This window comes from Pithys albifrons, chromosome 4, assembly GCF_047495875.1.
Source record: "Pithys albifrons albifrons isolate INPA30051 chromosome 4, PitAlb_v1, whole genome shotgun sequence".
Classification (NCBI taxonomy): Eukaryota; Metazoa; Chordata; class Aves; order Passeriformes; family Thamnophilidae; genus Pithys; species Pithys albifrons.
In genome coordinates this window covers 25527884-25554865 of record NC_092461.1, presented here as the reverse complement: position 1 = coordinate 25554865, position 26982 = coordinate 25527884, and the positions used below count along the sequence as shown (strand labels likewise).

Here is a 26982-nt window from a genome sequence, read left to right as displayed (position 1 = left end):
GTGGTGGTGTTCAGTATTCACCTGCTGTTTAGTAGATCTAATGTGCAACACGAGAAAAATAAATTGTCTTGTTACTTACTCCTCTCAGGAGAAAAGTTACAGGATCTCTTAGATTTTGTGCTGCTCTAGTGCTCTTAAAGTGTTATGTTTTGCACATTTGGATTTTGTAACGCAGGATTATTTTAGCAAATCATCAGTGATAATTTTAATTAGAGGAAAATGGTTCTATTAGCATGAGTATATGCAAAGCCTTATACTTGTGTACGAAGTTTTTCAAGGTGACACTGACAGTAAAGGTTGCTCTCAAAGAGGGAACCTGACATTCTGCAGATTTGTAATTTTCAGAAGAGCAGTCAGTCAGGAAATAGTTTGCCTCTGGGAATATTGTCCTCCGAATCTCCCATGGTTAGGAGGTCAGCATTGTGCCTGACCTCTTGCCTGTTTTGTTTAGCTGAGAGCATTTATTTTTCAGCTTTGTTTTCCTGGTGGTTTAATTTCAAATCTTTTTTCAGCACTCCAAACCTGATCCCCCATTCTTCCCTGCAATGCAGAGTGTAGTTTATATTCTTCCACATCTCAGGGAAGTAGCAAGGCTGCTGAATACATGTAAAATTTTCACTCTGACTCCTCCCTAGTCTTTCAGAGCACTCTGATCATTTGAAATAAGGCACTGGAGCCTGGAAGCCACCTGCTCTTTGCCCGATTTGGCTTTTCCCCAAATCTGGAGAGAATAGAAGACTTTTGGAGTATTTGCCCAATTCTCCCCCTCTCTGTGGAAGTAGCAGGAGTCAGCCAATGTTGCAGAGATCGGAGAGAGAAGAAATTGAATGATCTAAGAGTTTATGGGCTTTGGTTTAAGCAAATCTTCTCTGTCCAACCTGATCTCCAAGAAGGAGATCAAATCCAGTGTAACAAGTCTAACATACGGACTCTGACTCTCGCCATGGAGGCAGGAGAAGGAAATGGAGTGAGTCCACAGTCTTGAGAATCCTCTCGCCATATGTTACTCAGATTTAGGTGAGCAGCTGTGACTCAGGTTAAAAAAAACAAGTTTAGTGACTCTGAGCAAGCTCAAATGGATGTCTGCAGGCAAAGTTTCTTTGAGGGCCACCAGAGAAAAGACTTGATCAGCCACTAGCCTGAAGGTGACACCTCGAGCTGTTACCTTGAAAGGATCAGCAGTAGCACAGCCCAAAACTGTCACATTATGAACCCTTTGACTCCCACCTCTTAAGGAAGCACAAACAGAACTGTGCTCTAGTAGATCTGTACTCTGATAGATCTGTTGGGACTAGGATTCATTTGACACAGTTTCTTTAAACACAACTCATAATGAGCTGTACATCTTAGAAGAGCTGAGAAAGGTTTTTATGAGAAATGTAAAAACTAGTCATGTTGTAGTAAAACTAAAACATAGTATGATGTTCATTGTTAAGGAAGGTTTTTTGGATGCTTTTTTGCCCTTCCTATGAGAATGCAGAACTTAGTTTCACTCTGCATCATATCCTTGCTTACATACCTACTGTATCCAGGTCTTACACTGTAGCAGCTTCAGGTGAATTAAAATATAGAACTACAATATAAGTTGCTCTTTTCCAAAGGCTGTGTTGCTAAGATGAGAAAACACCCTGTTGAGAACAGGAATTAAACTAAGTCAGAACATCAGTATCATCTGCAAAATTAATTGACCTCTAAAAATTGCCTATAAAACTGAATATCTCTCCATTTATGCATGAGTAGTGTGAGAGACCCCATTTCTAATAAATGTGCCTATGGCTTCATTGCTGCAGCAGACCTTCGTATAGTCTGTTTTAGCTACACTGATACATTAGCAGTTCAGCAGAGGAACACTGTGTCTTCATGAGGTCTTTGCTAACAATTCCAAATGGCAGGAAAAAAAGCAAATACTGCATTATATTCTTACCCTTCCATAGATAAATTGTCTTTGAAGTTTTTAAAACATCTACTACTTTTTCTGTTGCTGTTCTTTTAGTTGTTCTTTTCCCTTCTGTCCTTCCCCAGCCACTGACATCTGTGAAGTTAGTGTCTGATTTCACTGAGCCTTAGAAACTAACCAGGATTTTGTTTTAAATGTAAATGATTTTATTCTATGGTGCACAATAGAGCAGTGTGAAATACTGATACATATCCTCAGTATTGTTGTTTTGCCATCATGCACAGATTAATTATCTTAACTGCTCCATGTAGAGTTTTCATGGTGATGACTTAAGAAATGTTTGAACACTGAAGTAATTGCGGAATATGTGAACGTTGCGGTATGACTTGAAGTGGTTTGGTATTTGTTGGAAGGGTTGTTTTCAAAAGATATTACTTTATCAAGATTTATATTTATTGAGCTAAAACATTTACATCTATGCTGCTTATTTTACCTTTAACAGCAGAATATATCATGAGGATCCATTTTGATTTTATTTCTCCTAATATTTTAATGTACACTTCTCAACTTAATAGTCTTAGTGTTTTCACCATGATGTTGTCCTAACTTTTTATAAAAGCATGCAAAAACAATCAGTCTATCAGATCATACCTTGGGGACAAATCAGTTCATGAGTTTCAGGCAGTATTGTAGCACAACTGAAGAAGCAGAAAAATAGTAACAAATAGATTGCAATTGCTTCATGGAGAGTTAAAACAGGATAATGTCTGATTGCAATTCACTCTGGTTGCTCCTGTCAGAATCTTGTTCTGTTCCGGACACAAAATAAAACACAAAGTGGAAAAGAAAAGCTACTTTTTTATAAATCTGATTTAATACCTTTTGACCTTGGTAGACAGGCTCATTAATTTCAGTGGGTGTTGAATCAGGTCATAGATCTGGAAGCCTAAACTTATTTTTCAAAAAATAGATTGGTTTCTTATTTCTTCATTGTGGCCTAATTTAAAGTCCCTTGAATCAGACTATTAACAAAATATTATCCTATCTCAGAAAATAATGCAGATAAAACTAAAATTCCACTCAACACTCACATAGCACTTTTCCTCTTCAAAGCACTTTAGCAGCACTGATTAATCATAACATTAATTAAATGACTATTTTTTTTTTAAAATTCAGTCTTCCAAAAGCTCTGTTCTCTGCAGGGAGCAGGGAAGAGGATAGAGAGGGACTGAAACCAGCTCCAGTAATCGGCAAACTTAGCCTGCAGCAATTAAACTGAGGAATCACTTCCCTTGCAGAATCTTTTTTACCGTGGGCTAGTGGAAAGATGAAAGGAAAGATGACAGTGCAGTCTAAACAAGAAATAAATCTATTGGTGTGTAAAGAAGCTGGTTAATTGGATATGTTTGCAGTACCTCAGTCAATAGGTAGGCTGACAGCTCCTTGCCTTGCCTTTTCTGGTTTGGATACCTGGCAGGAAATGTATTCAAAATTTATTAGAAAGGAAATTACTTGAGTTATTACACACATGGACTCCAGCCATTCTGTATCTAAAACCCAAACATACAAGAAGAATTTCTTGGATCCAACAACAATAAAGCCTGAGATTTTCATTTGTGTTCCCAGATGACCTTCCAGAGAAGAGTGCAGGGCAGGCAGCCAAAGCCACCACCCAAATCCCTTCTTTTGGTCGAGAGAGAGGGAACAACAGAAGACCAGTAATTTGTGATAGTTTGTCTTAAAAAATGCTGCTTCCTGTACTGCTGAGAGTGACAAATAGAAGCTTTTTGGTGGAGATTTTTCTCCTTCTGTGAACCCAACAGTTGTTTGGCATATCAGGTCAGCAGATAATTAGGCAAGTCAAGCTGAACTTTAACTGCCTCATTTTTATAGTCCCAGCGTGGGTGAGACAGACAACAAATTAATGCTTACACCTCTTCCCAAATTCATCTTCAAAACCCAGTTTGCAAGTCAGAGAACACTCTGTGAGTTCTGCCTGTGTTTGATGGTTGCTTTGCTTCTCCAGCGTGAGAGAGGGAGGATGGAGATTGCTCAGCTGATATATGGACGAACATTCAAAAGAGAAGCCATCCATTATGCTGGGTGAGAGGTGCTGTTCAGAGACAGAAAATCCATTTGGCCATAGTGCACATAAATCCATTTCTGTACTCGTTTTCTGACTGCTCTGCTGCAAACATACACTCCCCTGAAGGAGAGCTAGTTACTCCAGAAATCCACAGGGCAGGCAGCACACATCCCATGACAATGGCCAAACAGACAGCAGCAAAGATGGAAGAGGCAGAGGTGTACAGCAGGCACAATCCACTGCTCTAATGTTGGCATTGGCTCCAACAGAGCCAGCTGAAGTGCTTCTGCATGCAAAGGGCAGGCATGGATCTAGCCTTTAAAGCAGGTGTTGGGGCATGAATTAGCAGGTTATGGTCAGCTAAAGAGCCCTGGAATTTGTTCAAACTCTAGTTTTTAAGATAACTGCTAATATAAAATCTGAATATCTGCAGTCTCACTGTGTAAGACATGCAGAATATGAAGGTAGTTCCATTGAGAGAGGAGTAAAATGAGTATTAGAAGTAACATCAGATTAAATAGTTGCCTGTGCTATGGAGATATGCAAGAGAGAAATCAAGTAGTATAAAAGCAATAGCTTTTAAACACGCTGGTATTTTTGAGTCTAAAATCTATGCTTGTAAACTGGCTCAAATTTCCTTGCATTCAGAAGAGTAAAAAGCATGACCCTGTGGGGTTGGGGCATGGGCATGCAGGGATGTGACAAAAGCAGGATCTAGCTGAACCTCAAACTGTAGGGTGAAAACCAATATGAGGAGAGAGTGGAAAGGCTTGGCAAACAAAGCAGATGCAGAGATTTACAAGACATAGCAAAGGACAGTGAAAACTTCACAGTTAAGATCCAAAGGTTTGAGGGGATACAGCTCAAAGAAGAAAAGTTATTAGTCATGTAATAGAGGGGAGAGGGGGTAGCCCTGAGGATGTGAGGTGAAAACAAGAAAAATAATTGGCCAGAGGGAGGCAGTAAATATATGAAATGGAAAAGTTACATTTCTGGAAGCAAAGAGGCTGAAGGAGGAAGGTAACTGGGTTGAAATGCCGCTACAGGAATGAAAACTTAGGAAGGATCTCAGAAAGTATTGTGCTGAAAAGCAGTGATGGCATTGCACCCAGTTGTGATTTCCCATGGCATGTTCATGTTCAAAATACCAAAATGCTTCTCTTCTGTCTTTGTCCAATGCCAACAGCTTCTGTATATACTGCTCTTTCATCCTTTTTATGGCTGTGCCCATTGTCATTTCTTGTTCTCCTCATGCCATACCTTTCTTTTGCAAAATATAGAACCAACATTTTTAATCTTTTTCAAAAGATAAAAGCTTCTATAATGGTTCCCTTTTAGATATTTGATATTTTTACAAGCAAATCTCAATTGACATTGCCACACAAGGTGTTTCACATACTTTCATCACTCATTGGAAGTTTGAGGGTTTCTTCCCTAAAACTGTAAAAATTACTAGTTCTGCTCCCTGTAGAGCTTTATATACTACACTACTGATGGCTGAATTTATTCTTGATAAAAAAGATTTTTAAAAAAGAAAACCAATGACTGGCACATCACATACAATACATCAGGGAAAGTTCATCTGTGTCATGGTCCATACCAAATACCAGTCTTACATCTTGAAATCTTGCTGCCTGTCGTTAGAGGTGGTAAAAAATTGAAAAGTGTGTATCTTTTGTCTGGAGGGAAGAGGGAATCTGAGACCTCCACCTGATTCTTTGTTCTGTCTCAGCAGCCATGAGCAAAGTGCACCTGGATCCTTGGGGACACAGGAGGACATGTATGTGTAATGGGTTTTATTCGTTCTGTCTTCTCAAAAAATAATTTGACTCCACAGAGTCTTAAAATTTAAATTCAAATAAACCTGCAAGAAAATGAAATCTGGCATTGTGCTCTAGCTTAAAGTACTCATTATCCCAACTTAATTGACAGGCTATGGTTAATGTGAAGCAGCTAAAGCAGTGGCTCCAGCCCATGAACTTACTGAAAGCACTTGAAGTTAATTCATCTCTTTCCCTTACCAATGATCGAGCTGAGGTGAGACTTTTTTTGGATAGGGATAACTGCAGTACTATTTAGTCACTTACCATTATGTAGTCAAATGTCTTCATATGCATTTACTCTGAAGTCCCAGAGATTACAAATGTTTGTGCATGTCACTACCACAGGAAGTCAAAGGGCTTGAGTACAGCCATTTCTGCTTTCAAAGATTTAACTTTGTCTCCTTCTGTCCTCTGCCTTTTCTCCTGGCCCAACAGCTCTGGCATTGCCGTGTTTCATCTTGGGCTTGCTTCCTCCTCTGTCCCACAGAAAAACCACACGTGGTTCTAAGACCCAGTATGATGGCATTTCTTACCTCAGCCTATTTTGCCTTCAAAATTCAGGGTAGTTTTCCCCCCTGAGTGTTCTCAGTGGCAAAAGAAGCTACAAAAACTAAAAAAACTTTACTCTCTTAAATGACAGGAGACTGACTGCTGCTCTGATGCCTCCAAAATACCTTGGATTGTCAAGGCAGTCCAAGTCCAGAGTTTGCTACATATTGCAGTAATCCTAATCATTCCTTTTTTTGTGGGCTCTTATACCCGCTCTTGCACCTCAGTATGTACTAGAAAATTTCTAATCTTCAGAGAAGGGACAGGGTTCCTCTGTAACAGCAACAGCTGGATCTGGAGGGGCACTTTCAGGTGCTACACTAGTGCCAGTAGTGCTAATCAATTACACCTTAACACAACAGGATCTGACAATCAAAGCGTGGTGGAGAAATGAACTTTCAAATATAGTAGTGGTATTTCTACCACTGCTACTCTGTGATGAATACTCTCTAATTTATTAGACTATCAGTTGAACACACTGACTCATGACTAAAATTGGTTCCATATGAATTAAGTAGACAGTTTTGGCACATTTATTAAGTAATGATTGAAACTAATAATAAAAGCTTTTCCATTCGTATTTTTTCCATAAAGTCTGTGAAACACTGAAGTGGAATGGCATTAAAAACACAAGGATGGTGAAAGTGCCCAAAACCATGTATGACTAAGTGGTGCCCATGTTAGCACAAAGAGAAGAAAATTCCCATATATTGTGTCATAGAGGCACCAGTAGATCTGGAATAGGATATCTGTGTCTTTACAACAAAGTATGGTGACATTTTGCCATTTTTGTATTATCAAGCTACTTATGTGAATTAATGGACAGCTTAAAGGGGGTGAAAAATGATGAGCTATTATAGAACAAGTTCCACTTCTAGGACAGGGTTCTTAGTTGGAATTAATATCTTTTTGAGGTTTCTTGTTTTTTTCAGTAGGTCAGTGTTCCTGGTGGACAGTCCTGTGGTGTAAAGGAGAGCACTCTGGACTTCGAATCCCAGGGTCTTAAGTTCGAGTCTCAGTGGGACCGTCCCCTGGCAGTTCAATGCCTCCCTGCCATCCCATCCAGTCAGATCTCGGATGCTCAGCAGGGTCAGCCCCGGTTAGTACCGGGTGCTGTGACAGTCCCGAGGACTCACTGTCACTGTCCAAGCTCGCTCGGTCGTGGCAGATGGACCTTGGGACTTAAACAGTGGGGCCAGTTCTGTGCACGCTGTGCCTCACCTAAAACATCCACTGCGCAGGCTGGAAGGGCACACTCACGTGGGGAGAGCCCTGCCCAAATCTGCAGTTGGCCATACATGGTAGTGCTAGGTAATGCTTTGTTGGCATCACAAGACTAGTTTCCATTACACATTTCAGTCTGCCTTCAGAAGAGGTTCTTTGCATTTGAAAAAAAATAATTCTAAATGCAAATACTCTGCAGAATCTAACATCCACTAAGGCAAAAGTCAAGGATCACATGTGTTGTCATCCTTGTGTGTGCTGCATCAGCTGTGTTGGACTGATGCAGCAGTACCTGTGACATTACTTGACATTTGCACCACTGTAAAGTAGAGCAAGGTTTCTTCTATAGCTAATGCTGGAAAACATGACTCTTCTTCATGTCTGTCATAAAGCAGTAGGAACATAACTAAGTTAAGAGAAGCTAAGTGTAGCTGATAGTTTTTTCTGTGAATATTAACTAATTACATGTATAGTTTTAGAAAACATGGTTACAATGCAAGTAAGTTACTGTGTAATTTTTCTGCAGTATAAAGAATAATTCTTGACTTTCCATTTCAATGACTTAACTCTATATTAAAATAAATTTACTGCTTTTCAATATAAGTTGAGTTGTTTTGAATGAAATGAAATTAATGCCACATTATTTTATGGGTAAGGCAGGGGATTTGCTCATCCCAGATAAATTTTCAAGTAGCTAACAGAAGTCTTCAAAGTATTGAAACCACAGAAAATGTGATAATAGTTACACTTGTTAATAGATGTTAAGACCATGTAAATGGTGGCTTAGATGAACTCAGTGGCCCAGACATTTTTCTCTTATTCCAGCTGGTGTGCCACCTTTTCCTGGTGACCCTCTGGAAGGACACTTTGAGCTGTGATACCTGTCTGAATTTTGGTCTTTGCCCATGTATGCAAATAAAGCTTTGTTGGAGGTGGCAGTTTTGTCTTCCACTGCCTTTTGGGGACAGGGCAGGGACAGAAAGCCTGTCACACCCTGCCAGGCAGCTCCTGGCAGGACTTGGGAGCTGGCATTGTCATTGCAAATTCTGATAGGGCAGTGTCCAAACTGGACACCACCTTGCACAGCTGCCACAGCTGAAATACACTGACTGGATTTTAGGTCTACAAAATGTGTACTGTCAGTCTTCTGGCACTTGTTATCTAAAGGCTAAATTTCTTGCAATTCTTAGCTAAAAACACCAAAATAAACTAAATAGAGAAACCCAAAACCAACCAACCAGAGCACCCCAACCAAACCCACTCAGAATATATTTTAGTTTAAATATGCAGGTGATTGAGAATTGAATAGTAGTATTGAACTGGAATTACTACAACTGCTCAGAATAAGGAATGCTCTACTGTCCCATTGTTACACATTATCTATAAAAAAGCTTGTTTTATTGTTTTGAAGTATCTAATACTTATTTGATCTTCTCATGTCTAACTGAAGGATGTGCACAGCAGAAATGTTAGAACTCCTGAGCATTAGCATGTCCTGAATGCTTATACTGTGCTTGATTGTGTTTGGTTTAGTTTTCCTGCTGAGATTTCCGATAGCTCCAAAGCCTTTATTTATTGTAAGAAGCATTTTGTGTGTCTAGGCATGTGTACTGGTATGAATACTGTTGTCCAGAATACTAGGCCAGTTCTGGGAAAGAAACCTGCTTGGAGCAGCCATCCAGATTTCCTTATACCCAATGCTCAGGGATACAGTCTTTGGCTGCTAATGGAATGATCATCGTGATCTGGTTCCACCAAAGGACTGAGGTGGTGAGATGGTCTGTTGAAATCTAAGTGAGGTGTAAAAGGACAAAGGAACATTGTTCTGTTCTGGATGTGTGCACAGAGTAAAGCAGAAAGTCTCACTGATTTGATTTATCTGCATGTACTTACAGCTGACCAGTGGCAGTCACTGCACTGAAAGAGTAAAAGCTACATCAGATCATGGTTTATTTTTTGATACGCAAGGTGAATTTGCCATATGTTCCAAACTGAAATAATCACTGTAAGTGATAAATAGCTATTAATGTGTTCCTGTTGCAAAGAACTAACAGATACAGATGTAGATAGCATTTCAGGCTGTTCTAGAACAGTGTTTCGTAAGTGTGTAGGGGAAAGGAAGATTTTCAGTTTGCTCAAGCAAACCATTTCTGAAAAAGAAAGTGGTGCTAACAGCTGTACTACATCGGATATTAATTACATTGCTAAAATTCTAATAATGCAAGTAAATGAAATATTAAGTGCAAAGAAATAAAAATGTTTGAGGACAGAATTTCTATTGCAGCACACCAGTAAGATTCAAATCCTACTGCACACATTTTGTTGGCAATGTTAATGCTTTTTTAATGAGGAATGTTTTTAAACATGATATGGAATGAGTATTTTCTAAGGCCTCTCATTAACACAAAATCTATCTTATAATCTTTAACAGTTCAGTATAGAGATTTTAGTTTTTATCTGTATTAAGAATATTCTGTATGAGTACTACTGACTGTAGTTCTGCTATAGCAGAAAATTGTGAGAAATAAAAGTGGTTAAAATATGCAATTTTCCTCTTACCTCTGCTTTCAAATATGGACACAAAGAACTTTCATGAATTCAGAAATAAGATTTTTAGTAAGTATTCATAAGCACTAATTGATCAGAACATTTTCAAGTTATCAAAAAATCTGATTAAATTATCATATTATATACAATAATCATACCTGATTATTTCATTCACAAAATGTGATGTAGATTAGATTACTAATTATATTTATATTTCCCAGTTTTCCTGTGCTTTTCCTCCTGCATGATGCACTCATGGTGATTGCTGTATGCAAATCCCTAGCACAGCTGCACTGCAGGTGATTCAGAGTTGTTTCACTGACCTCAGTAATAACTTCATCAGGCCTGCACTTTCTCTGATCTTCTCTTCATCACACCAAAGGACTGAGCAGCCATTTACCATAATAGCAGTCCTCAAGAACTGATATAAGGCTTCTCATGTATCTCTGCTGGCACTCAGCCCTGCCCTACATTTATATATATTTACACTTATATTTACACTACATATACAGATACAAATGCTCAGAAGTTGCTTTTGTATTATGTTCCCAAGCATTACATGAGGAAATTCTGTAAAAAACTAAAAATCAATTCATTTAAACATGAACAAATTATAATCTTAGAATCATGTAGGCGGGGAAAGACCTTTAAGCTCCTTGAGTCCAAACATAATTGACATAATTTCTTTTTCATGAGATGTTCGATGCGACCATTTAAAAAAATCCTTTCATTTTAGGAGATTTTTAAGTTCTGGTGGTTAGCATTTTCTTAAGTAACTCCTTACTAAGTATCAGACTGGAATAGCTGTCTCATAGTAGGCTCCCTTTCTGGTCAGTACCATCCTTACAACTAAGGATGTGTGGAAAAGGTGGTGTCCTCTCTGAACAATACTGTCTAAGCCCAGTCTAAGACCTTCATTTTCTTTCAGCAAAGGCAACTGTGAGATATCTGGCCCACTAATAAACCCAGTTAAAGTACTGCATGAAGTATAGAATTAACCTTGTGCAGTAAAACTGGTCCGACAGAGAAGATTTTTTCACAAACAACAACGTCATTGGATTTGCATTCACTGTTGTGGTTTTAACAATTGATGCAATTTATAGTAACAAGTTACCAGTTGTTTGGTGGGAGATGAGGACTTTCCAAGCTTGGTAAATTGTGGCATTCAGGTTGTCTTTGTACATATATGTGGCCTTTATTGTCATTGTTTCATTCTCTTAAGGGCATGATGTAGACATCTCTGAAGTCTCCAACTGCTGCAGTATGGAAATATTAACAGAGTTAGTAATGTGTGAAATGCTTGTACATGCAATCATATATATGTGGCTTGCTCCAAAATAATATCAGTATCCAATTAGATTACATGCAATGATGCAAATGGTGCTTATAGTCTTGCGTGTTTTCCCTGTACTTCTTCTCCATCACCCTTTATTGCTATATCTTCTGAATTCTACCATTTTCTTTCAACAAAGGCAAGTATGCCATGAGGGATCTGGTCCACCGACTGCCAGGCGCTAACAACAGCAACAGCTCAGCGAGCAAGGCCATGTCTGATGACACCGTTACTGCCATTTGCTGCACTCTGCATGAAGTCATCACTAAAAACATGGAGAATGCCAAGGCCTTACGAGACGCAGGCGGCATTGAGAAACTGGTTGGCATATCTAAGAGTAAAGGAGACAAGTATGTTTTGCAAATCACCTTGCACTTTTTTAACCTCTCCAGTAGTTATTACTAGTCCTGAATGTGTTTGCCTTCTCTGTGCAATCGTGAGTTGAATTCTTTAGTTTCATCAAAAATCATACTCCCAGCGTGAAAGGTGACAAGAAACAGACAATGCCAGTACCAAAAGACTCCCTCTGCTTTGGTTTATTTTTGATGTACTATCAAAGTGAGGGGAGTGCACTTCACGTGCATTTTAAGGACAAGTATCTACAGTAACCAGTACCTCTAAGCAATTCCCGAAGAGCCTGATAAACATTAGGGATCAGAGTAGTTGGATTGCACCCTGCAGAAGGAGTGACTGCTCCTCTTGCTCCAAGAGTGAAGAATGTAAAGTCACTGTCCCTCTTTACAGCACCCTTTTCCTTGCGACCAGCTTGCTGTAAGGTGGGGCATAGTAGAAACAGATCCACGGATTTTCCTAACTGTTTTTTTCTGGGAGAGCATTAGGATGCTTTGTGAGGCAAAAGTCTTGCACACTACTGTGACATTTTCAGAACAGCTATGGTTTCATCTTGTGTGTTTGCCTATGTCCACACTCTTCATGAAGAGTTCACTCTTTATCCTTCTTTTGCCTAAAACAGATAGCCTGGTTCTCATATTTGTCAACCTGCTGAAGTATAGTGCAATGGGACTATGGCAGTTTGAAAACAAAAAGCCTTCACTGTAGTGTACAAACCCCATCAGTCCACCTACTCGAAGCTGTCATCACACAGCCTACTGCAGCATCAGAGTTCTAAAAGAGTCCCACAAAGACAGGCCACAACCCGAAGGAAAGATTTATGCACCCTACATTTGGTATGAGAACTTGTGCTCGCCTATGTGATTGGAGCATTGCCAATACAACTTAATCACATTTCTTTTCCTGTATCGTCACCCTTTTCCTTTCATACCAAATTCATTATTGAAACATTCTTACATTCTAATGGTAAGAGGTAAAAAGCAGTAGTGTGACCAAGTATGTGATTCCAGTTGTGAGAGCTCCCCATGCTCTACCAATTTATTTACATTTGCATTTTGTTATTATTAATTCTGTTTAAATATTTATATTTTCTAGAGCTAATGTACTGATATTGCAAGTAGGTTCATATCCATTTCTCTTAAGCTGAATGTGTCTTTCCTCAGAATAATGCATTTGTCTACCTGTTCAGTATCTCATAATGATTATTAATACCTGTTGAGTTTGGAATTTTCAAAGTATCATGGGCAGTTTTAGGAGGATCCAAGGGTATCATTCCCTGTCTAACTATCCCTCATGACTGTGAAAGATGTCTATTTCTAATGATACATTTAGCCCAGGTAATGTTGAGTAATTCTAAAATGCCCTTCCAAACACGTGATATATATCCCTCCTCTCAATTACTTTGAGTTGCAGTTCTGTGTCATTGTTACAGGTTACACAGTTCTAGAACAAAAAAACCTGTCAAGACCCAGTGCTACAAATGCCCATCTTAAGTAAAAGTTCCATTTTTCAGCTTTCAGAAGTGTTAGTAATGTGCGCTATTGGTTTGGTTTGGTTTCTTACAGGTAATTGATTGTTTAAAAATCAAAATTGCTGGTTGTTGGAACAATATAAAATGGTGGCATGCTCACTTGGATACAGTCAAATGCTTCAGTTTGAAATCATTTTGTCCACTATGAAGCATCTGTTTCTACAAGTGCAGGATACTAGACTGGCCATGCATCCTGGTATGCATCTGTGCCAGGAGTGTGGGGCTGGCCCTGCTAGCCTTTGGAACATGCCCAGGGCCTGAGCACTTTCCCTGTATGACCACACAAGAGAAGTGGTCTTGGTAAGGTTATATTGCCAAGACCAGCCATATCAGCATTGCATAGTTCCTGTCTCACAGTACTCATGTGGTATTGGCACAGTTGTTTTCCTAGTTACTCCATGCTACCAGCACCCCACTAGCCAGCACAGCTGGAAGTATAAAAACATTATGCTTGAAAGGGTTTATCAAAGTCCTCTTTACCCATCAGTTACCAATCTACTGCTGTACTCTGGGTAAGAAGTGGAATAAAAGTGGAAAAAAAGCACCAGTTGAATTACTGGGAAAATACTGTATAAGTTAATTGAATCAGTGGTGTCATGAACATTGCTTTACCAGCTTGAGTGTCAGCCTACCAGTGATCTTTCTCAGAAGGCACAGAATGAAACAAAGTCTGACCCCTGAGAAGGCTTCTGCCCGAGGCAGTAACTTATGTTGCTGGTTTTCTGGTTTCTTTCTGGTTCTGCAATCCATATGCCTCTTGTGAGTGAAACATGAATCACCTCCCTCTGGGCTTTGGCCCTTGCAAGGTTTTCTAGCATTCTAGTGCTTTTTGGTCTAGCACAGTGTATGCTTCCTCAGTGGGCTGGGTTATCTTCCCAGTCCATTGCTATTTGACCCTTCTTCACTGAGATGAATACTCTCCAATACATTTTTTTTAGAATATTTTTAATTACCTATTCCAGGAGGACTATATGACTTCAACTGATTGTAGCAATAGTTTAGATCTTCTTTCAAAACTTGTCTGAAGAGAAAGCCCGCATGAAGTTATATGCTTTTCAACATGATGTTGTGTTGCCATCATTAAAGGGTAATGGTATTAGCAACATCCAGATCCTTATTTGAATTCCTAAAGAAATTTATCATGACTTTTTATAATCAGCTGTATTTCTGCATCTTGGCTCTGCACTTCAAAACCAGTGCCCATCACCCAGCTAGAGTGTTTCTTTTGGCCACTGCTAAGAGAAGCTTAGTGAGTTGAGCACACTGTCAAGAGCTGAAGTTTGGCAGCTGACAGAGAAAGATACTCTGGCTGAGACTCCTTGTCCTTTAGGGCACAAGTTGTAGCCAGGACATCTTAGATGTATATAATGCCAGTTGGGTCCTCAACAATTTTGTCAATTGCTACCTCCCATTCCTCTTACTGTGCTCTCAGCATGAATCCCCATGTGAACTGAGTAGCACACGTTCTGCTCCTCACTGAATGATTAGTACTACAGAAATAATATATATTGCCCTTGCTTAAAACTCATTGGTATCCAAGATGCCAACCAAAGATCTTATGGTATACTTGAAACACACTGTAGTTGTGGATTTAAATCCACAGCAGTGCATTTGAAAATTAGGGTGAATGGTGTCTCGTGCTTAACAGTCTCCTCACTCTTTCTTTCTCTCTCTCCCTTTTTAATATATGTGTGTAACAGGCATTCGCCTAAAGTGGTGAAAGCAGCATCTCAGGTCCTCAATAGTATGTGGCAGTACAGAGACCTGAGAAGTCTCTACAAAAAGGTAAGTCTTGGGATTTTTCTAGATTTATCATCTTCTGTGTTCTTACCCAAATTTGGGGGCTGAGAGACTTAGGTCAAAACGGTTTTTTATGTGACTGAAACCTCTCTTGGAGTTTAAAGTTTCAGTTATTTGGAGCCATTAGTTTTTCCTTCATTTCTACTTTTAACATAGAAATGCCCTTTGAAAATACATGTGGTGGTGAAAAGTGGGAGTGAATTTGATTTTAAAATAAATTCATACAAAAAGTGCTGAATCTGGCAGCCCTGGAGAGTGAAGTCCTCTGTTCATAGAACAAGCTATCTATGCAAACTCTCCTACTGGACCAGTCCTTCTTATGCCTCCCCATCCTGTCCTGAGGACATTACCAGATTTCCAGCCCTTCAGCTCCCAAATTTCCTCATGAGATTGTAAACAAGAGTATCTGAAGGAGTGGTGCTTAGGGACCAGTTATATGTGGAGCTGGATTGAAACATTCTAATTAGGTGGTGGACAGTAACCTCATACACTTGGTTTTCAGACAGTCTGTGGAGTCTATAGTACAAAATGCCATTCCCACAGGCCTGCTAGCCTCTTAAAAATGAATTGCAGGAGGGAAATACAATACTGTGGAACAACATCCTATATAGCTTTTTAAACGTGTCTGCTTAGTAAAATGACTATTACTAAAAGTAATTCTTGGTGAATATTTCCAAACTGAATTACATTCCATGTGAGTATCAGCCTGCCAATTTTGTTCTCCAATGTCTTCTTACTTGGAATTTCACATCTTATCTAATCAATATTTGTATTTGTAAATGTCATCCAAGAGAGCTGAGACTTCATGTGGTAGAAAAGTTCAGGTCCTAGATAAGGCTGAGGCATAAGAATGGTGGAGTAAGGCAGGTTCACAGTGGCCCAGTCTGTGTTGTATATATTCTACACAAGAAAATAACTTAGTTACATGAAATATGTGCTTTGAATCTCAAACTGGCAGAAGCTGACCTTCTGTTTGAAATGCTGTTCTTTTGCATGCCTCAGCCCTGCTTGTGTTAAGTCTGAGGAGTGAGGAAGATATTATTGAGTCTCTCCCATTGTTCACTTCCAGTATTTTCAGTCATCCTTGGCATCCCTAGGAATACCATATGTGAAGACATTCCAACTAACAAGCTGGTACTCAACTGTCCCATTAAGAGGTGGGAATAAACACGAGCTAGAGTAGGCTTTTCTTGATGCAAGGCAGTAACACACTGGAACTGTGCATAGCCTGACTTCTGTGCATGTGGGTGGCTGCACTGTAGAGGCTGAACTGTATTGCACTGTAATCTCTCAGAGGTTCTTACAATGTCTGGCTCATTTCCAACCTTCTGTCTGTATAAATATATGCTGGGATGGGAAAGCAGTTTCTGGGGTGCTCCGTGCATGAGGTAATATATGTGCTGTATGGCTTCTGAGCATACTGCCAGCTAAAGGACATTCTGTTGGCTGCCAGCGTGGATGCCTGGTAATGTACTTACATACTAAGCATGCTTAGGTACTAAGTACCTTGCATGCTTCCAAACATTTTCTCTGGCCACAAATACTTACTTGTGGTATGGAAAATAGGGCAGGCTAGCCTTTGAGGTAGCTTCCAGGATGCTTATAGCAGACAGATTGTTAATATTCTCAGGAAGCATTTTATTAATCTCTATATTGGCTAAGTCCTATAGGCTTCACAGAGTCTTAAAATGAAGGTCAGTCTCTGCTATTTAATGTTATACTCATTAGATGCTATTATATTTGCTGCTAAGCCTTGTATAAATATGGGGGGGTTTAATCAAAATGTTCAGATAGTTAATTTAAAATACTCCTTTTTATTAAAGTACATACAGTAATCTTTATAAAGTCTTAATAGCTATTAAATTTGCCTGTAGCAGGCTGACGCTTAATGCTGCCTGTCTGAATTTCACTACTGTTTGGAAAGCAGTAGAAAAGTTTTTACGATAGGAAAATTTAAAAAGTTTGCAATATACTAATAGTCAGCTAGTTGTGTAATATAAAGATACGGGGTCAATGCAGTCTTTATTTTGTCCCATTAAAATATATGTGCCAGTAAAAATGAGTGAATGTACAGTGTAATATGATCAGCACTTTGCAGTGTCTTACACTTGCACAGCCTTTTTGGAAGTGCAGGTAAATCCCATTGCATAACCATCAGCAATTTCCCCCTATACACTGAAGTATCTGTACAGTTGTCTTCAAAGAACACGCCAACAGAGACACAATTCTGTAAAGTAATACAAGGAAATTACAAGTATCACATCATATTTAGGTAAAAGCAGCAGCACTTATCTTCTGTTGAACAAACAGTGTAATCAAATAGTTTGAATTGTGATATATTTTACAGCTATATATTCACAGTAAAGTAAGAAGAGGTAAAAAAAACAGAAGTATTATTCTTTGTATCAACGGTGAATGAAGGCAATATATGTTTACTGTTGATAAAGCAGCAGTCAGTATAATTAGCCCAAATATAACTGGATCAGCAAAAACATTAAAACCTCTTTCACTTTTCTAATTTTGCTCAACATTGCAGGAAACATCCCATAGCTGGCAGAAGATAAAATGCACTGGCAGAAATCCAGAGTTGGAGGTTGGTGTGAATGCCTAATGACTTGCCACACCTGTGAAGGACCAAAAGCTGAGAAGTGCATAGGCACCAATTTCCCATTTGCAGCACTCCCCAGTAAACTCCCATAGAGCTGTGGAGTGAAGGGCAGAAGGCAGAAGCTGGTCCCTCCACCTGCTGCCAGTAGCAGGGCTGCCCTAAGCAGGGTATGTGCAGTGCATCCTGCAGCTCCAATCCCATCATGTCTGAGCAAGATCTCAGCTTCAACCAAGGCTATTAACAGTCATACACACCTATGTAGTGAAACCTAAAGGAAGTAGTCTCTAATGACACTGTCAAAGTTAACTATTGCATAAAAAATAGCCCACTTTTCGCAGATTTCAAGGTTCCAGCTTCAGCTATATTGCTGAAGAAAAGCAGTTATGTGCACAAATTTCATTCTACTGCTCGGTGTCTGACTGACACTTCTGTTTCTCTGGGCCATTTACAGACAGACTGTAGCAACAGCTGCAATGATTCAGTTAATCTCATTGGCCAAATGAAGTGACATAGCCTGTCTCAAGATAGTAGAGTATCTCACTAAGAATACAAACAGTATCTTTTGATTACACAAAATTTTAAGATCCTATCTATCTTTTTTATCCTGAAAAATCTAAAAGTATTCCACAAGTCAGTGAGATGGGAGGCACAGAAAATTAAATCTAGTAAGCCAGGTTAGGATAGGGATATATTTCTTGTAAAAGGGTTTCAGACCTGTCAGTACTGAAGGGAACCTACAAGAAAGATAGAGGGAGACTTTTTCCGAGATCATGTGACAGGACAAGAGGGTATGGCTTCACACAGAAAGAGAGTGGAGTTACATCAGATATTAGGAAAAAATTATTTGCTGTGAGAATGGTGAGGCACTTGAACATGTCACCTAGAGAAGCTGTGGATGCCTCATCCCCAGGAATGTTCAAGGTCAGGTTGCATGGGGCTCTGAGCAATCTGGTCTAGTGAAATGTATCCCTGCATATGGAAGGGGAACTGGAACTGGGAGAACTTTAAGATCCCTTCCAACCCAGGCTATTCTGTGATTCCATGATTCTTTGATCCAGTGTGTCCTGAGATTCCCAAGATGTTACAAACAATGAGGTTTTTGAATGTTTGTATGTTGCTTTCTCACAGTTTGCTGGAGCAGAAACATTGTACCCATTTATTTAATAGCTAATACAAGAAGACTGGCATTCTTTGAACTGTTGGTCTCTCTTCTCCAGTAGGCTTTTATTCTCTGAAAAGCGTGCTCAGTTAGAGGTTGTAGCATTCCAGGCTCAGGAGAATGATAGATAGATTTCTGATTTCCCACAGTGTGCACTGCAAGCTCCAGGAGGAGGAGGCATTGGATTTGTTGTCTCAGTTTCCACTTGGAAAGCTCTTTAAATCCACAATAAGTTATGCACTCTGTTTGCAGAGCCATATCACTTCCTGTGCCCTCCACTGGCAGGTTCTGTGCAGTGTGTTGGGATTTCCAGTTCATAGTTGTGTTGTGGCTTTAATGAGACACATGGACTCATTAGGTTTGGCTGGCGTGGAAAAGACACAAGAAGCCAATAGTCAGCATTCAGATCCGTAAGGATGATGATAGTGTTAGATAGTCCATTGTGGGCTTGTGCTTTGAGGAAAAAAAAGCAATTTCCCTCCCTGGCATGGTTAATTTGGCAACAAGGAAAAGCTGTAAAATGCATAAATGTTTCTAGTCCTGAAACTGTAGGGAGAAAAAAAAGACTTGACAGACAAAGAGGATGCAATTAATTTAGTCTTGAAATTAAGGAGTTGCCAGCCATCTCAAAACTTGCAGGTCCTTCATAATGAAGGAGTTCACATAAAATATGATTAGTTTCCAAGCAATAGGTGAAAGAGAGATCTAATCTGAAAAAAAGCCCCCCAGCAGAAAAACTAGGAAAACAAGGTTCTGGTTCAGTCACATATAGACAATAGTTAGAATATTTAGTGTGATTAATTTCTAAAAAAGAGATGATCATCAGAGCTTTTCTTCAGCAGATGAAATACTGTCTCCTAAAGACAGTGTCATAATTTTCAAACTTCTTTGCTTTCTGCAAGCGAGACGTATTTTCATAAATTAATATTTTTCTGCCTCTGTTTTCAAGAGCCTCTTCTGAAATACTTAAAATGGGGACTTTTAAAGGTGCTTAATGGTCACATGATCCACAGCCCCATGGGTGGGTTAATGGCTAAACACTTACTGAAAACCAGGTACAGGAGCTATCTCACAGCTTGTCCCTGTGCTTCAAACTCCCTGTACACCCCTCTTCTTTGGGTATCTTGGTAAGCTGTATAGTCAGCAGGAGAAAAAAGTGCTGCTTGCAGTCTGCTGAGAGAGGTCCTTTCCTGTTTATGTTTAGCCACCTAAGCAGTTGGGATCACTGGCCCCCCACTCCAGTCTCCAGGACATTAGTGGGTTGAAGGTTTGGGAAGACCTTAGAAAATACAGATTTCCATTAGCTGGTAAATTCTTCTCTATCTCAATATTCAAGAACACAACCAACTACTGTTAAACACAGATAGCTTGTTAAACTGCATGAGGAAATTTGCGCAAAAGGGTTGTGATAAATGAGTGTAACTTGAAAGAAAAATTATTAGCTAAAAACAAGCTTCAATTAATATTAATATGTGTCATATTAAAGAGCTGGAGGAATTGTCAGGAAGGATATGCTTTCTATTCATTGGTTTGCTTTGCCTAACCACTTAGGATCCAACAAAATGTGTTTACATTCTGTTATGTTTAAACTTACTGTGTCTTCCACTGTCTAAGTAGAGGTCATGATGAATTTGTAAAAATTATTTTTTCCCCTTGTAGGTTTCTGTTCTGCACGGAATATTAGAAATGCTTGTCCTGTTCATCTGCCATATGAATAAAAATACCACACAGTGTTTGAAACCAGGGAGGCTGTTTAAGGCAGTCACCCTTCAGCGTGTAGTGTGCCATTTACAACAGGGGTGGCATTGTCACAGGCATTGAGTGAAGTCAGGGGAGTCACTCAGCAGATGGCCTTGTCTGTCACTGGTTGGAAAAGATACATAGAATTGCCCAAAGCCTTAGAAGGAGCTAAACCAGTCTGGAAGAGGACTCGCTTTTCCTGTGACTTTCAGAATAATAGAATGATGACTCTATGAGAAGGACCTTCATGGCTAAATGTTCCATGAAAATTGCCAGCATTACACTTCAAAATGCTAGTCAAGGAGTTTAAGAATCTGAAGTCCTGTCTTAAATAAAATACCCCTACTTAACTTTTTAAAAATGTTAATTACAACATGATCTCATATAGACTTGGGATTTTCTTATGGTAAGATTATGATCATTCAGACATCCACCAAAAAGAAGCTGGTTTAGGTTAAATTTATCTGGTGAAGAGGTCTGTGCAGAACTTAAACCCTATATTAAGGATCTGAATTCTAAATCCAGAATGTAATAGTTCCTCAAGAAATTGGCTTGACTTGAAGAAACTATGTATGTGCTCAGGTTTTTCATGAGCATATGTGTTTTGCAGTGCTGATCTTTCAGCAGGGCTTAATTTATTTCTGTACAATTGGCAAGGGCTTTTTCAGATTAATATGTCACCCTCTTAGAAAAAGGATGAATTAATTGAAGATAAAGACCCCACTGTAATATGAAGCTAGAGTATCATCATAGAGAAGGCACTGTCTAGAGCCCATTTTTATAATAACTATGAAAATGCAAGTACCTGATTAATAAATGATTGACTGATTGATTGATTTATGGCAGTGGGCGTCCCCAAGCTTCATTGTGACTGATGACAGAGGATTTTCACCAACCCACGACTCTGGGTCATGGCACGCTCAGCATACTCTCTCCCAGAGCCAAGAAACCAGAATCTATTCCCCAACCCAGGTATTCTGGCTGTCAGCTGACCAGTCTTGAATTGTTATGTTTGCTGCATACTGACATTTGTACTCGAAAGAGTTCTGCAGGAGACATTTGAATCAAAGTAAAAAAGCCTTTCTGGAGAATGTTTTTAAGTTACACTGTTTAATTCACTGAACCCTGTAGGTTCTAGATGGAAAGCGTCTCACTTCACTTAAGGGAGTACTCCTGTTCATTTCAGCCTCATGAGAAAGTGTGCAGAGTTCTGCTCCTTCTGAGGAAAATATTCAGTTCCCTTGACAATCTTTCTCGCATCCCTGTGATCTCTTTTTTGATTGTCTGAACCTTTTAAACAGAAAGGCAGCTACTGATAAGCACTGTGTTGCAATAGCAGATTAAATTTATCAAGCACTTTGCTTTGCTTTCTGATGCAGTGGTGTCTCTTACGAAAAAAGTGATAGCTGCATATTTCAGTAAGGGGAACCCAGGTAAACCAGCATATCTAGAGAAATTGGCATGTTCGGGAGTCACTTAAAGTTTTAAAATGCTAATTTTCAAAATCTCTATTAGTAGGGACAATGAAGATTTCCTTCAGACAGATTGATAGTTGATGAGAATTAGCAGGACTGGGCACTTTTTATTAGAAGCGTTCTTTAATTTGAGGTACTCAAATTCCATTTCCTTAACCAAGTGCATTTTTTTTCCTCCTAATATTTTGTTTCATTACAAAGTAGTACTTTGTGGGATTATTGCAAACACAAAATAACATATGCACAATGTCCAAGTAAGTCCATGCAGAAAGCTTTACATATATATAGTCTCTGTATTATTTTATATATATACACACATATGTATGTATTACATGTATATATAAATATACGTTATATATATATATGTCTGTGTATTACTTCTGATAAGGTATTTAGAGAAAACAGACATTTATTTGGGTTTGCTGGTTTACAGGACATAGTAGCTATGCTATTTCTTTCAGGTTTTTGGGGTTTTGCACCATTTGCCTGAAAGAGAGAAGACATTAGAGAAGATCTGATTTAAATACTCTAGACATAAATGTCTTTCAAGGTTAGGGTAAATCCTCTTAATCTTTAGCTAACAGGAATATGATACTTAAAACACCCAGTATTTCATCATCTGATGCATGACATTTATTTCTTTTATTAAGTAGGAATTAAGCAAATCCCTAAATTGATTTTAAATAAAGGAAATGTGGAAATTTTCTGTGGAATAAACATATTCAAACATTTGTAAAGCATCATCTGATTAGTTTTAGAAGATGCAGTTTCTATAACCAATAGAGCAAAAAAATTATAGTCTTCAAATGTATACTTTCTTTTTTTATTGCTTAAGAGCATATTCTTCATCTTTAATCGAGCATTTTGAATGTGGCTTTTTATCAAATGGCAATCTCATGAAATACTGAATCATGAAATCATCATTGGTTTCAGTACCAGAGAAAAAGTTTACATTGCTGGGGGTTTTTTGTAAGTGTGCTGAATTATTCCTAATTCTACCTTTGATTCTGTATATTAGTTTCCAGTGTTCATGCAAGGCAGGCTTGCCTCTCCCAGTGCACACTCAAATACAAAGTATTTTTTCATTTTAGCCAAGCCATGTTTTGTATTCTGCAGGAAATAACAGGTAGTAGCTGCAGACCAAAGAATAACATGATACTCTTTTTACATTCTTTCTTATAGACAGAACATCTCTTCAGTGAGGAGTGATACAGTAATTTGGAATTTTGATTTTTGTTTTACCTTTTTTTCTTTTCCCCAACAGAATTTGCTCTAGGCAGCATGAGTGTATGTGTAAATTTACCATTTAATTTACTTCCTCTTTTGATTGCAAAAGCCTTCCCAAGGATTGTTCTTTTAACAATCATTCAAAACTTTGTCAAGTCAGTTTTAACACTTCTGGCTTTTAGATTGCCAGTTACCTACTTAGAAAACCCTGTGTTTGTGTATACAATAGGAATGTACACATCATGAGCAAAATCACGAAGCCTTAAAATATAAATTGTGCACATAAATTTAACTGAGATAAACAGGTAATGGTAATCTCTTTGGCATATGCAGAAGTGTTCTGGAGTACTCACACATGGAAAAACTGATGCATAAACTGTTCTTGAATTTTTGAAAAGGGAGAGATTCTCATCATTTGACATAAAACAAACATATTCAGTGTTTTCACCTAGCTGTGCTATCATTCCACATAATTTGGCTACTTTTTTAAGAAGAACAATTTAGAAAAAAAAGGACCAAAATATTAAAAAATGCTACGTCAAACTGAATGTTGTTTTGATTTTACTTTAATGTCAATAATTATCATTTCACTTGTGCTGTCAAGTGGAACATGTTCTGATTTTCTTAGCTTATCCATCATATCAAGTAATATTTTTGTAGTTCTTTCTAACTTGCAGTTTATTAACAGTATCAGACAATACTGGAAAGATACAAGATTGCCATTGCGTGATTACATTCTTTTAAATGTATTTTACATGGCCAGAAGAAAAGCTTTTGTACACCAAAAATAAATGTTTTAGCTAAATCACTGTAACAACATATGGAGGAGTATCAAAACACATGTTTCTACACAAATTGTTAGATATATTCTCAAATGTTTTATCCTTCTGGATTCCATTGTTTACTGTATATTTATGACAATCATTTATTTTAATTCTTTTTCATTTTACATAGTTAAATTCTTCATGATGGTCTCAACAAGGATTTATTTACTGTGCAGTATCACCTAACAATCCTTTAGTAATGTTTCAGTATCTATGTGTTTCTTTCTGAAACATCTTCCATGTCTATTATGATATTTAAAATATTAGCTGTAATCTAAGATAGTCTGAGCTGAACTGAAGATTCAATACCAATAATAGTATTTTCATGAAAACAGTTCTATGTAGCTGAAGCCAGACCTGCCCTTACTTTTGTACTATTCTGGTGAAGGTTTTTTTACTGAATGGTGTCCAGAAAAATCATGCATGATGACTGAGCCCAGTTAAAGCCAAACTAAAGGCTTTTTTTAGCAAGCACTTCTATGTCTGTTGAACAGTGTGTTTGCTGGTAAATATCTATGTGTACATACTTGTATACATGTATACAAAAATGGAGGGGTGTGGATGTAAAACCAGAACCAGAAGACAGAATAGACACAGAAGATGCTGCCTTTGATGTCCATAGTACCCATCGGCTGGATATTGTAGTGTGGTTCTTCACCCAGAGGGTGGTTGGGCACTGAACAGGCTCCTCAGGGAAGTGGTCACAGCACTAAGGCAGACAGAGTTCAAGAGGCATCTGGACAAAGCTCCCAAGCACATGGTGTGATTCTTGGGGAATCTGTGTAGGACTAGGAATTGAACTTGATGATCCTTGTGTATCCCTTCCAGTGCAGGAGATTCTATGACTCTATAATGCTATGGCCGAACAAAGGGAGCTTGGGAATGTGTAAAGGAATAAACTTAATGGTTTCAGTTATGAGCCTAGAAAATATCTGCAGCTATGCCTGACTGTTGCTTTGCCCTTGAGGGCCTTAAAGGCATGATAATACTCCCTTTTAGCATTTAACATTGTAGCAAACAGTAATTCAGCAACCAAATTTAGCAGTAATTCTTCCAGATAATGGGTAAGGAATGCATGGAAGCTGGTGCCATTCTCATCCAAAACCTACTAGACTCAGAAGCTGCTAAACAAATAAGAAAAGAATCAAAGTTTGTCCAGACTTCTCCAGGATGAGCCCTACATTTGTGACAATAAATCATCCTCAGCATTGATAGTCTCATGGTAAGCACTAGCAGGCTTATGAGGGAATGACAAGGTATTGTTCACTTGAAAATTCAAGTCCATTTTAAGGTTACTAAGTACAGATTTAGAAGACAGAAATTTAATCTCATAGTTGTGTAAAGTCTGCCTCTAAAGTACTCCACCCTTTGAAGTTCTTTGAAGAAAAGAAAATTTAAAATGCAGCCCAGGAGTCAGTATCTGTAACTGAAAGCCTTCTTTCTGAAGGGAATTGTATAACTGAAGTTTCTGAAATATCCTGAGGGTAGAGCTGTGAGCAGGCATCACAAACCTAGAAGGTTATGTGTAAATGGAAGGTCACATCTACAGATTTTTTTTAAAAAAATAGGATCCCTCAAAATAAGATTGTATTTTAATACTTGAATTCAAAATAGATACCTCAGAAAATTAACTGCATGTCTTTTGGAACTGGAAATATTATTAGTCCACTTAAATGCTGTATTGCACAATTTAAAAACAAATATAAACATTAATGTCAAACAAAACGTAGCTGGATTCATATGTGCGGTACTGAAAAGAATCCAAAAGTCTTTCTAAAGACTTTCAGATGTGTTTTAAAGATACATGCTAAGAGAAACTATCTTTAATCCATGTCAATAATTTTCTCCAAAATTCATTCAAGGAACATGATTTCTACTGTTCTGAAAAAAATACACTATTTAATTAATTCATATGCTTGATGTTTGCATATCTAGATTCAGACCCAGATGAAAGTAGAGGTGTAGGAAAGGGTATGGGTGAGAAGCTCGGTTTCTCTCAGCAGACTTGAATGGGTATGTTGGATGCCATTGGATGACTGCTTATAGTATTGCAAATAGATCAGTAGAACTTTTATTTGTAGTAAAAGCATATGCTTTGAGCACAGAGGGGAGGCAAATCAAATGAATTCCTATGGCAATTCACAGCATATTTCAGTTTCAGAGGTAAATAGTCTAGCTGTGATGGTCTGGTAATAACAAACACTGGGCACCTTTTGCTGATGCACCTCTGTGTATCATCATACTCTGGGTTCCATAAGGAGGTTAAATGTGTTTGTTTAATGTGGCCAGTACATGTAAATTCAGTCAAAGGTCAATGAGATATTAAGCTGCTGCATCAATATCCTACTTTCTTTGATGTTCTTTGATGTTCTACATGGTCTAATAATGGGTGGGGAAAACATGCTGGGAAGTCCTTCTCATTTCTACCCTCTTCCTAAAACTGCCAGCGGAATTCAAAACTCTCCTGAACATGTCTGCAATTTCAGACTTTAAGAAAGAAACCTTGTATTTTGAAAGGAGTCTCTTGTAGTATGTGTGCTTTGTTACGAGTTTTTTTACTTCCTTTCTTAGTTGATACAGTTTATCTGATAAAAGAATTATAGCTATTTCTTCCTGAAAAAAAGTAGAAATGAAAAGTTTCACTGGCAGTCTCTGAATTGGTTTCATGACTTAATTTTACAGAGTGCTTTTAGAGAAACTTTGTGGATCCTTTGAGAGTTGTGGGCTTTGGTGCAATAGTGTGTTTATGTTTGAGTTAACAGGTTCTTACTTAGTGAATAAAAAACTCTTAAAGGTGTATCGATAAAC

At 38.4% G+C, this 26982-nt stretch overlaps 1 protein-coding gene across 6 annotated transcripts in view; it reads left to right on the top strand.

Moving 5' to 3' along the window:
* CTNND2 (catenin delta 2) overlaps positions 1 to 26982 on the top strand; it is a 636240-nt gene that overhangs the window by 585948 nt on the left and 23310 nt on the right. For 5 of the 6 annotated variants that reach the window (XM_071553703.1, XM_071553698.1, XM_071553696.1 and 2 more), the window contains 3 exons: positions 11599 to 11809; positions 15042 to 15126; positions 21495 to 21620. In XM_071553703.1, the coding sequence (XP_071409804.1) occupies positions 11599 to 11809; positions 15042 to 15126; positions 21495 to 21620 (422 nt within the window). The remainder of the gene's footprint in view (positions 1 to 11598; positions 11810 to 15041; positions 15127 to 21494; positions 21621 to 26982) is intronic. The other variant, XM_071553697.1, reaches the window with a different exon arrangement.